Here is a 12,160-nt window from a genome sequence, read left to right on the forward strand (position 1 = left end):
AGCTGCCACCCAGTCCTGCTTTCTGGGCTAACAGCAACCAACAATGAGCTCTGGGGTCCTCCCACATCTGTCTCCCAAGTATAGGACACAGCAACACCTCCCCATCCCTCAAACCATCCCTGGCTGTACCTTCCAGCACATTACTTTGGGAACACCTCTGGAATCATACCCCCATCAGGGGAGAGGGTGGCTATAGCTACAGGGGGTGGAGGTGGGACTGTGGCACACAACAAACACAAAGCATAATGCAACACCAATGTGCAGGGCACCCAGAGACAGTGCAGTATGGATCCAGCCATTCTCCCGTCCCACAGGCTTATGAACCCTCCCGCTCCATATCTTATCATGGGTATTTCATTGCTTTTCCTCCTGAGTCACCCCATCACATGGACCTGGCTCACCTCCCCAGGGCAAACTCCAACCCCAGGCACATGGGGCTGGTTTCACACTCACACCAACTCAAACAGCTCCAGAGACCCCAGCCCAGAGCTACAGCACTGCCCCAACAGCCAGGACTTGCTCAGGCAACAAGTCAGCTTCACCAGAGACAGTGAGAGGCAAAACCCTACCAGAAAGGTGCTCTTTACCCAGGCACCAGCCCCCACTTGGCACTGGTCAAACGGGGATTCCCTGACTGCTCTCAAACACACTTCCTCTGGGCTGCTCTTCAGGGTCAGAAGAACAGCATCCAGCTCCAGACAGTCAATTGCCTGCAGGATATAGGACGTTTTCCTCACAGCAATAATTATGGTTGATGATCCTCACAGATGGCCTACCCAGAGCACACCCTTATCACCATTTGCTCTTCTCCCCAAGACAGCACCCATGCAGCAGGGACCTCCCCACACAAACAACCTGATTAAATCCAAAGAACTCAAAGCAAAAAAAAAAAAAGTCTTTATTCAAATACAAAAGGGTTGCATAGAAGTGTACAGGTACATTTCTAATTAAAAGGTGCTTTTACAGTAAAAGCCAGAGCAAGAGTTTGCCATTCCAGCCAAAGCAGGCAGCTTGCCACATTCCCCTGGACTAGGAACCAGGATCCTCTGCCCAGGCAGGATGCGCCCCCAGCACTAAGCCAGGCACCTATTCAGCTTCACTCATCGATAAAGAGCAGCGTGATAAAGCTTGAGACGCCCATGCTACAGAAGTGCGCTATGAGCACAGAGACTATGCAAGCAGAAAAGGTATAATACGTCAAACAGTAGCACTGAGGTTCAGGATAATCCTTTAGCACCTCCAGGCACTCAGGACCAGTTTAGCCTGATGACAGCGGGTTTGTATTTCATCTGAGGTTTGACTTCATTAAGAACAGACTGCAGTTTGTTAATACTCATCCTCATCAGCCTCATCTTCTTCTCCATCTGCTGAGTCCCTTCCAACCTCCTCATAATCCTTCTCCAGGGCAGCCAGGTCCTCCCTGGCCTCGGAGAACTCCCCCTCCTCCATGCCTTCCCCCACGTACCAGTGCACAAAGGCTCGCTTGGCATACATCAGGTCAAACTTGTGGTCCAGGCGGGCCCAGGCCTCGGCAATGGCCGTGGTGTTGCTCAGCATGCACACGGCACGCTGCACCTTGGCCAGGTCCCCCCCGGGCACCACCGTGGGCGGCTGGTAGTTGATGCCCACCTTGAAACCAGTGGGGCACCAGTCCACAAACTGGATGCTGCGCTTGGTCTTGATGGTGGCAATGGCGGCATTGACATCCTTGGGCACCACGTCCCCGCGGTACAGCAGGCAGCATGCCATGTACTTGCCGTGCCGCGGGTCACACTTCACCATCTGGTTGGCCGGCTCAAAGCAGGCATTGGTGATCTCGGCCACCGAGAGCTGCTCATGGTAAGCCTTCTCGGCCGAGATGACAGGGGCATAGGTGGCCAGTGGGAAGTGGATGCGGGGGTACGGCACCAGGTTGGTCTGGAACTCCGTCAGGTCGACATTCAGGGCCCCATCGAAGCGCAGGGAGGCCGTGATGGAGGACACGGAGCAGTCCGAGTGCTCCAGGGTGGTGTGGGTGGTGAGGATGGAGTTGTAGGGCTCCACCACTGCTGTGGAGACCTGTGGGGCTGGGTACACAGAGAACTCCAGCTTGGACTTCTTGCTGTACTCCACAGAGAGCCTCTCCATGAGGAGGGAGGTGAACCCGGAGCCTGTGCCTCCCCCGAAGCTGTGGAAGACCAGGAACCCTTGGAGGCCACTGCACTGGTCAGCCTGCAGCAGAATAATGTATATTTACCTCTCTCTGTTGAGGAGTGGAATAACTACCCCAATTAATAAAGTCATCAATTCTGCCTAAAGCACTTACTGGCCAGAGTGCACCCAATCCCTAGAGTGGATTCACTCAGTATGTCACCCTCCTAAGCATCTTAAATATACTTGTTAATCAACTGCAGCATTTCCATGGAGCTGCCATAGGTAGCTCTGCATGGTAGGATGGAACCTCTTGGCAAATCGCTCCATTAGCAGCTCAGTGAATACCTCCGTGCCTGAGAAGGGATGGGAGGTAGCATGTGGGTCCTAAACTCTCAGGCAACATCTCAAAAACATTTCACTGTCAGGCAACCGAGGACGTTGTTACAATCCTGCTTCACACCTATCAAATGTGGAGTTTGGTCTACCCACCCTGGCTACCAATTGTCCATTTAAAATTAATACCCGCAATTGCACAACCAGGGTGTGGTTTCCCTGTGATCAAAAGTCCTTCTCTTCTATCCCTTAGGTCTCGTGTTGTGCCACTTCACACATACATGATATGTAATGACTGTTGCTTTTAGGGCAGATACACAGGTTCAAAGGGCCTCTTGCTTTACTGAGCCCCAAACCTAATCACAGCAGCAGCAGCCCTTGGAGCTCACATAAAGTGTTTTTTCTTTTAAGACTTTTACCCCGAACCTAAAGTTTAATTGTATTGTTCATGGTGTGTCATTTAAGAGAAAGACTGGGTTTTTTTTCTTACCATTTTACGAATTCTGCTGAGGACAGTGTCTATAATCTCCTTTCCAATGGTGTAGTGGCCGCGGGCATAGTTGTTGGCAGCATCTTCCTTGCCACTGATGAGCTGCTCAGGGTGGAAAAGCGCATGGTAGGGCCCAGTCCTGATCTCATCTACACAAGGAGGAGCAGTCATGAAGAGCAGCACACAGTTACAGGTTCTAGACATTAGTGTGACAGAGTAAAACACGTAGCAAATCTAACAGGAGCCCATGTGAGATGACAGTCGTGGCATGGTTAGTTCAGACTGGGAATAAGGAAGGGGTAAGAATAACCCTGTCCAGGTTAATTTGTCAAGGTCCTACTATACCTCCTCCATCTTTGCCCAGCAGCCACTTTGAGATCCTAATGTACTTTGGTTTAAAGAGTTAGGACACCGCCTGTATTTCCAACATTATTGCAGGATTACAGTTACCACATGCATCTTGTGTTTCTGCTCGTTGCAAAGCATCTGGAGGTGGCTGGAAGCACTACCTCCTCCATCCTCTGCTCAACAGCACACTGAAGAGGAGACAGAGTGCCCCCAATGTTGACATGTCTGCTAGGTGTACCCAACCCAGCTTCAGGCACCTTAGGAAGACAGGTATTAGGAGCAGTTTCTCTAGGCTCCACACAGTCAATGTGGTCGGAGACACCTCCAGCGGGTATGTAAACCCACTTAGTCTCAATATTGGATACATTTCATATTCTACTGGCTTGCTCACCAAGTTGCCAATTTAGTGCCTTGATAAGGTGCCTAAAAATTAAGTGGAACCAAAACAAAAGTCTACATTCCTTCCATTACATGAAATAATGAGTCAGACATCCTAGATGATAAGATAGGGGCAAACACCCAGAAAAAGCCTAGAAGGCAGAAGCAGGTAGATGGATGCAGGTGGTTGGGAGTAATTTCCACCAGTTCCTCGAGCAAAAAAAGAATTTGATTTCTAGGAAGGTACTCTAAATCAAATTAAAGTGCCATGATCAAGTAAAACCCCCAGAGATCATTAATGGAGGTGGAAGGAGAAGTAGACAGCTTGCAGTAGCAAGACACCCAGTTTCCAGAGAACCATGACATTTGTGGCACCCATCTGCCCAAAGATGCTTCACGGGTAGTATTAAAACCAGATGTGCCACATCAGGTAATAGGATGGTGTAATTCAGTTCAGAACCACTGAGGTTGATAAACCCATGCCACTTTATACCCGCTGAGGAGCCTGCTCGAGACAGCAGGTCTCTTGAAAGGAGGGATCAACTAAAGACAAGTCAGTATAATAAGAGTAATGGGTTTGTCACTCCTGGGTCCATTTGGAAATGCAAACTCTGTCTCCTTCTGATGGCTGGAGACAATTTACTAGAGCAGAGGAGTGAGAGCTGCTGGGCAATATGGGCAGCAACAGAAGCTCCAAGGAAAAAAGGATCAGGAATCATGGTTAAAGATACCACAACACCCAGCTACCCCACTATTACCGATGACAGTGGGCTCCAAGTCTATGAACACTGCTCGGGGCACGTGCTTCCCAGATGCTGTCTCACAGAAGAAGGTCTCAAAAGAAGAATCCACTTGTTCGGAATTCAGCTCCACAGGTTTCACCTGCTTGGGGCCAGGAATCGTCCCATCCGCCTGGATCCCGTGCTCAAGGCAGTACAGCTCCCAGCAGGCATTGCCCATCTGCACGCCAGCCTGCCCGATGTGGATGGAAATGCACTCCCTCTGGAAGGGGAAATGGCTTGTTAAGGCGATTTTTAGACATCCTGTGACTGAGCACTAGCCCCCACGCTTCTTGTTTGAGCCATTTGCTACTGCGGATGATGAGGGAAACAGGCAGTTTCCGCCCACCGCCGGGAGTTGGAGCGAGGATCAAACCATGATCTGCTGGGCAGCTGGACACAGCCGAGCCGCAGACATAGCATCCCTAGGAAGGGCTCTCCCAGCCCAGGGGAGGAGGAAGGAAGGAGGTGATGGGCTTCACACTGAGGCAGGAAGCAGCTGAGCAGCACTGGCTCCTCGCTCAGTGCTCGACTGGCCCTGCCATGGAGTGGACAAGCTGTCAGTCCCCTGGGTCCCAGAGAAGCAGGGCATCAGGGACAACAGCTCTGGGCTCCTTCATTAAAAATAGCTCTGCACCAAGCAGGGAGAAGCCAAGCTTGGGAAACCCAGAGCCAAGCTGGGAGTCACAGTGGGAAACAAGGTTGGAGGAAACCAGCAGTTGCCTGGGGCCAAAACAAGGGCAGGCTGACACCTGGGGAGAGGCTCGGAGTCCTTATTTAACCAGGTCACCCTCCAGGAGCCTCTAACTAACTCCAGGGCAGTATTGGAGGTACTGGTGTCTTCTGGAGACTCTTTGGGGACTTTTGATGGTTGCATGCTTCCCTGGGTAATTGGCCTCTCTGCTGTTTCCACTACCCTAAGATCAAAGCACTGCTGCAGCGATGACAGAGGCTCATGTCTCAGCGCCCAAGCAGAGACTCCCAATTACTGCCATGCATGGCACGGGGCGGTGCTGCTTCTCAAAGGATCACCATGAAAGGGAACCGGTGATCCCACCTGGGGATGGCAAGCAGTGCGGCTGATCCCATTATCTGTAGCATTGTTGAGCAGTTGGGTTCTTTTCACACCACCGCCCAGTCCTACCCAGAGCTGGGGTTCTCCACAGATAAGCCCAGCTCCCCTACTCCGAGTAGCCCACCTTGAGCAGAGCATAACAAACGCCACTGACAACCCAATTGTCTCAGGGCTGAGAGGACACTCTGTGTGTGCACAACCCTAGGCATAACTATCCTACCAGAGGGACGCTGTCCCTTGAAAGTCACTACCCTCTAAGTAATGTTAGACAGTCCAGGGCACCAAGTACTCGAGGCAGTAGCCATGAGGAGAAAGATGCAATGCAACTTCTCCCCTCTTAGTCTCCAAGCACAGATGTCCCACGATACTTCTCAGCCATCAAGCAACTCCGATAGCCACCACATGCCCAGGTCATCCACTGTAAAGCTAGACACCAACTGGATGAATGCTCCTGGTACCACAGAGGGACACCAACCCCTTTACCCACAGCTGGCTAAACACCACTTAATCCCAGTCTGGGCTGAGACCACCAGTTCTGCTGGGCGTGGAGGCTGTGTTTAAGTCCTCCCTCTCTGAGTTGATATTTGCACTATGTGGGAAATGCTGACTGCCATTTGCCCATCCCTCTCCGCAAGATGGTTGCAATAGCTCCTCACCACAATTTGCAAGGGTCAGCGGCACGGCCACTTCGCCAGCGCAAGCTGGGACAGCTGCTCCACTCACTATCCTCTCCCAGTTCCCTAGTCCCAGCACCTGCTTCAAGGGAGCACTGGTATTTTCAGCCCAGAGCACAGGGAATGGGAACAACAAAAAAAAAAAAAAAAAAAAAAAAGAAAAAGAAAAAAAAAAAAAAATTATACAAGAGGGGCCTGCTGGAAGGGAAAAAGTGCAGCTTTTTTTTTCTGCAGGTTCCCCCCCGCCTCTAAAATATGCCAGCAGGTTTTTTTGAGATCCCAGGTCTCCGACATTTACATCAAGATGAACTGCATTTTACAGACTCTGGCTATAGGCAGCCTATTGTTGTCCAGCTGATTTTCCCATTGGAAATACCATGTAAACGTTTAACTGTTTTATAGCGAAGACAGACTCTAGAAGTCAGCAGATAAAAGGAAAAGTTCAAAAAGCTGACTCGCTAGGAGTTACTTTGAAGTTTCCTTCCATTTGCAACATGCAAAGGGACACCATCAGATTTTCCAGCATGTTACTTTTTTTTTTGCATTCCCAATAAGGTGACAGTTGCGTTATTCTTTACAAAAAGTTTCAGCTACATCAGCCAGCACTGTTCAGAGTTGCAGTTTTTTAGTAATCAGATCAATCCACTTCAGTTTCACAGCTGTGAACTCTTTAGAGCAAAGATTCAATTATAAAGTGAGAAGGAAAGGGGAGCTTTATTCATTTAATATCTAATCCCAAGGGTTTGTAGCAGACAAAGGCAACATGGCAGCTCACTCCTAAGGAAATAAAAAAACCCTAAAGGACTCTACAAGTTGCACTAGTTCCCTGTGGCACTGTGAGAGTTGAAGTGCTAAACTTCGGGAAAAGTGCCAGCAGTGTCAAAACTTAAACTTTAGTCTATCACATAGCTGTGTATCAAGATGTGCTGGTTCCCCCCCAAAAAAGTAAAACCCAACTTGCATTAAAGAGACAGAAACTTTGCAACCCTACAGACCCCACCTCAGGAGCTGCAAACTCAGAATGAAAAGCAACAAGAGGCCACTTAAATAGCTCTTCTCCAACCAAGTCCCTCACTTTTCCCTTATAAGGAGCAAACATTGAATCAATGAACCATAAGGTAATCAGCAATCAAACAAAGCTGTTTGTAATTAACATCCCCAAGAGAAAGGAGAGAAAAAGAGCAAGCAAGCTGTTTAGCTCAGTACACTTGGAAAATATATGGTCTATATTTTAAGTTTAGACTAATACAAATAGAAGGCATGCTCTTACCATGGTGAGACTGGAGGCTTGCTAAGATCTAAGCAAAACAGCTGCTGCCCCTGCCTCTCCCTGCAACTTTATAGCCCAGGAAGGCTTGACTCCACCTGAATCTAAAGAAGCTTTCTGCTAGCTTAAAGGAACAGAGCTCCTTTTCCTTTGCATCCCTAGAAACAGCAAGGGATAAAATGATCTATTAGCGTCTAGCTGGTGCGATTTCTGTGGTTAAACAGCCTTGGGTACAGCGCAATGTGAACTTTTTTTTGTATTTTTTTTCAAAGAGCCTCAACTGAGGGGAGGAGGGGAAGTAGGTGCCAAAGTTTGGGTTTGGCTAAAAAGAAGGAAACTCTGGGGAAGTTTGTGTGCCCCCATACGATTCACTTTACCCAGCAGAAACAATCTTCCCATCATCATTATTCAAAGCATTGCCACCTATATGCTCTATCTTGTCTATTTTTAGACAAAATTCTGCAATTTTGGGTTTTTGTTCCATATTCCCACTGACCTTTGGGGGGAATCTGCTGGTTTGTACACCTCTGGGCCATTCAGGTGTAGGCTCAGGCCCTCCGTTCGCCGTACCTGCTGGCCACGAAGGGTTCATTTTGCCCTCCTGCCAAGAGCTGACATAAGGAGACTCTGAACCAGTTTTGGCCCCATCCTGCAAACAGGTATGTACATCTTTAAGACTACTCTGGATCTGCCCTCAAGACTCAGTGCTGCCTGTGTGGTTACTAGCAGCAGGTAGACAAGAGTGGTTAGTGGTAAACTTGTTTACTAATTCCTTTATTTACCTCTCCATTCTCCCATTAAAAGGTTCTCAAACTTTCTTTGGTTCAGCCATAGCTGCAACAGGTTGACAGCTCAGGGGTGGAGGAGAAAACTATGTCACGGATTGTATCAGCACGAGCGCAGCCAGGCAGTCGAGGACAGGGAGTTTTTCCTCTGTTCAGCATTTGTGAGACCCTCTCTGCTTACTGGGTCCAGTTTGAGCTGACCAGTACAAGACAGACATGGGTATACGGAGCAAGTCCAGCATAGCCCACTGAGTTGGTCAGATTTGGAGTAGAGGACGCAGGTGGACAGGGTAAGTGTGGGGCTTGTTCATCCTTGAGAAGGGGAGACCTTTCAACTCACCATGAAGGTGGTCAGACATTGCAGCAGGAACTTAAAGATGGGGGCATTTTCATCCTTGAATGTATTCAAAACTCACCTGCGCAAGTCCTCAAGCAACCTGCTCTAAATTGACCCCAAGGTATTTTTAGGAGGTAAAATTAACCCTCTCACCAAGGACCTCTGTGTAAGGACCTGATGGTAAGAACATCCCCAGCCATAGGGTAAATTTCTTTAGAGAAACTTTATTTCCCTTTGTACTGTCAGCACCGGGTATGGGCTCAGCTGAGCCTGGAGCGTGATGGGTATTCACCCCACAGCTCTGCTGTGGGGACAAGACTGCAGCCTTGATGGACAAAGAGATGAGCTGACCTGCAAAAGGAAGGCATCTATGCAAGAGTTCTCCTCCACTGGCATGTTCAGCCCTACGTCTGCCTCTGAGGGCAGATGGGAGCATTACTCTGTTCCCGCCCGGGGCTATGCCATGGATTTAGGGAATACAAGCCAAGCAGGTTGAGCACATGGCTGTGCCTGTTTTGGAAGTAGGGGAATTCAGCCGTAATTGGGTCAGGCAGGGTTCTTTTGTTAGACGGAGCATCATGCAAACACTGCTGTCAGTGTGGTGGCCTCCAAACCTCTGCTGGGAACAAAGGTGGCCTCCAAGTATAGAGAAGCTATTCATTTCTGGCCTAAACCAAGAGCCTCCCAAATGCGTGCACCAAGCCTGCCAGTCAGACAAGATCTCCTCTTTCCAAGAAGCATCTGTTCCTGAATGAGAAAAGAGAAAATGAGGAACTTGGGCATTTTAGAGCATGAAGCATTTATCCACTAACTGATGTGCTTTTGGTCATCCCCAAGTCAGAGAAATTTGGGGCTGATGTCTTGGGAAATGGAAAGCAAAAGAGAGAACTACTATAGTCTGGTGGTGACAGAGAAAACCTGGCTGCAATCTCAGCTCCAAGACATATTTAGAACGGCATCAATAAGGACAGAGACCTCCCCCCCAGAGGACCCGTTGCAGCAGCTCCCGACCTTTTTATAGCCAGACTTCACAGCTGCTGCCTCCTCTCTCCCACTCCCATATCCCAAATATCACCTCCTCCATCTCCCTGGTCTTCCTATTGCTTTCCCTACCCTGTGGTCTGCCACCAGCTGCTGTTCGCCTCTACAGAGCAAATCTTTCCCAATGAGGATGTGGGCGGCATCCCAAAACAACACTGGACAAGTGTCCTGAGATGGAGGGAAGCACTGATCTGTGGCCACACTCTGGGCAAGCACTTGACTCACCAGGCTGCTGAGGAAGAGAGAAGGTACTGCTTTTGCCATGCTACTTTGGAGAATGGCACTTAAATGTTACCTATTAGTCTGGTCGCTTGCTTTTGTTAGAGGACCCTCCATGGAATCAAAAGGTTTTGTCCCTGGGAAGAGAAAAAAAGTTAATTCAATATTAATTTATTTAATTCAATATTAATTTTTGGTGTTGCTGAAGCAGGAAAAAGTAGGGGAAAAAATCTCACTTTGCTTCAGGCTGAGCCAAACGTGGGATTTTTCAGTATTTTTGGTTTGTTGGCTGAACTAAAAACATAGTGACTCATGTAGTTCCAAAATCCGTCATTTCAGAAATAATTTGCTCCCATGTTTAATTGTTCACCTAGTTAAATTTGCTCCCTGTTTCACATGTGAATTTCCCTAGCATCAGCTTCCAGCCACTGGCTCTCATTATGCCTTTTTCTGGGGAGTGAAAGCTGCCAACTTTCCACACCCTCATCCCCCCGAAGGCAGTTGTTGTCTTTTCAAGTGAATTCAGCGCTGGTCGAATATGCAGAACAACAATCCTAGAGATCTCCATTCTCCACTTTAGCCTGAACTGCCAGATCCCGTTCCCCAGCAGGTCTCCATCTGCCTCCGTTGTCCTCCAGGGGCACAAAGCCACTAACACCATTAATGGGAACTCCCCAGTGACCTGGGCAAACCTGGGCTCATCCCACTTAACACCAGTATCCCCTAATAAGCCTGTGACAGGGGAGGAACTTGCCCCATGCCATTGGTTCCCAAAGCTCAGCCGGTGGTGAGCACATATCTCACAAGGCCGTTGCGACCCTCGGGAGCTTTGGTGGCCACCACATGGAGGCCCTGCGAATTTTGCCGTGTGGCCTTCAGCATCACATCTGATGAGCAAATGGGGAACCTCCCAAGGGGCACCCACTTATTGATGGGCCAAGTAGTCCTCCGGACACCCCCGCTTCTCCTTGTAGGGAGGCCTCAGGCTACTGTTACCCTAATTTAGGTTTGCCAGGGCTAACTTTGAAGCGCTGCTCCTGATAGCGGTTGTCCTTTATCTATCATGCAGTGAGGCCCCAACCTCAGCTCAGGCATCTGTTACTGATAACCAGAGATGATTTATCCAAGCACGAGCCCGCATATCTCTAGCATTTCACTCTGCGTGCTTCTGTCCATGCACGGGTTGTTTTTATACTGCTGCCTCCCTGGCCTTGGCGGCAGCCCTTTCTGCTTCATGCACGTGAAGGATACAAGCAGGGATAACTTTGCTTGTTTTGCTTCGGTGGTTTCCTACCCCTCCCTCCAATGTACAGATTTTGCTTCAGTCAAACTGCATCTGCAAACACGTCCTTGCAGTGCAAGACAGCGGAGCAATTTGGATGCAGGGCAATCCATTTGGATAAACTCACAAAAAAAAAAAAAAAAAAAAATTATACGTGCCACAAAAGTAAAATACAGTACTGTCAAAAGAAGCATCCAGCATCAGTAGGAACTTTTGACATTCTCTATTGTAATGCAAAAAGTTACAGCAAAAAGTGATTAAAACAGAAAACCTTCATTTCAAGGCTAATAGGATGGGATGTTTTGACAATCCAACTTCTCTCCCGCTCCCCTCATTTTTCTTTCCAAATAAAACCCTGGCAGACCCATCTCGTTCTGCTAGACAGCTCGACTGGAGTGGAGTGGAACTGCATATTTCAGCAGAACACAGTTCCAGCAGAATTCCCCCAACCAGCTCTGGCTCAAAGCTATTCCCGTAACCAAGGGTGGAGAAAGCACCATCTCTTTATTTGTCTCTGCACAGCTGTGCTTCTCCTCTGCGTTCCCTAAAGCAGATAGGAACCAGCTGTGGGGTACGGGCTTATTTGTGGTGGGGTTAGGCTGTAGCAATATGCACGAGGATATATTTTGATTTATTCTCCAGTCGCAAAGGGTTATTTCTACTCTTCTGCCTTTAATTGTCTTAGGAGTAATGAAGTAAATGCTTGAAGGAAAAGCTTTCTTCTAAAGCAACTTGAAGAAAGATGGACTTATATTCTTTAATGAGTTTCAGGGTGGCTGTAAGGTGTCAGGGAAAGGTCTGCCTCCCGGTGCCCTGCTCCAAACCATGGCCACGAGCAGCTGCTTGTAGAAGTGTAAAGGGCTGGGAAAATGTACATAACATATCCCCTGAAGCCTTCCTCTGCTTTTTGTTCAGCTCAGGGACTTTCTGAACTGAACCCTCAATGCATTTTCCTGCCATCAGTTTGTCCCGTGCCCTTGAACCTTGTCCAATGTTCGAATCGGTTCATGGGCACTTTT

At 48.7% G+C, this 12,160-nt stretch overlaps 1 protein-coding gene across 2 annotated transcripts; it reads right to left on the minus strand.

Moving 5' to 3' along the window:
• Positions 1-886: 886 nt before the first annotated feature.
• LOC104284617 (tubulin alpha-1D chain-like) lies at positions 887-12,071 on the minus strand. Of its 2 annotated transcripts, none has more exons than XM_009882974.1 (4): positions 12,036-12,071; positions 4,441-4,678; positions 2,957-3,105; positions 887-2,211 (listed from the first exon to the last, which is right to left on the minus strand). In XM_009882974.1, the coding sequence occupies exons 2-4, from the start codon at positions 4,640-4,642 to the stop codon at positions 1,327-1,329; spliced, it is 1,236 nt and encodes a 411-aa protein (XP_009881276.1). In that variant the 5' UTR covers positions 4,643-4,678; positions 12,036-12,071; the 3' UTR covers positions 887-1,326. The 2 variants fall into 2 exon arrangements, with proteins under 2 accessions (XP_009881276.1, XP_009881275.1); XM_009882973.1 differs by lacking the exon at positions 12,036-12,071 and adding an exon at positions 7,481-7,535 and having other exon boundaries at positions 4,441-4,684.
• Between the last annotated feature and the right edge of the window lie 89 nt (positions 12,072-12,160).

Source organism: Charadrius vociferus, unplaced genomic scaffold (assembly GCF_000708025.1).
Source record: "Charadrius vociferus isolate BGI_N301 unplaced genomic scaffold, ASM70802v2 scaffold32, whole genome shotgun sequence".
Taxonomy (NCBI): domain Eukaryota; kingdom Metazoa; phylum Chordata; class Aves; order Charadriiformes; family Charadriidae; genus Charadrius; species Charadrius vociferus.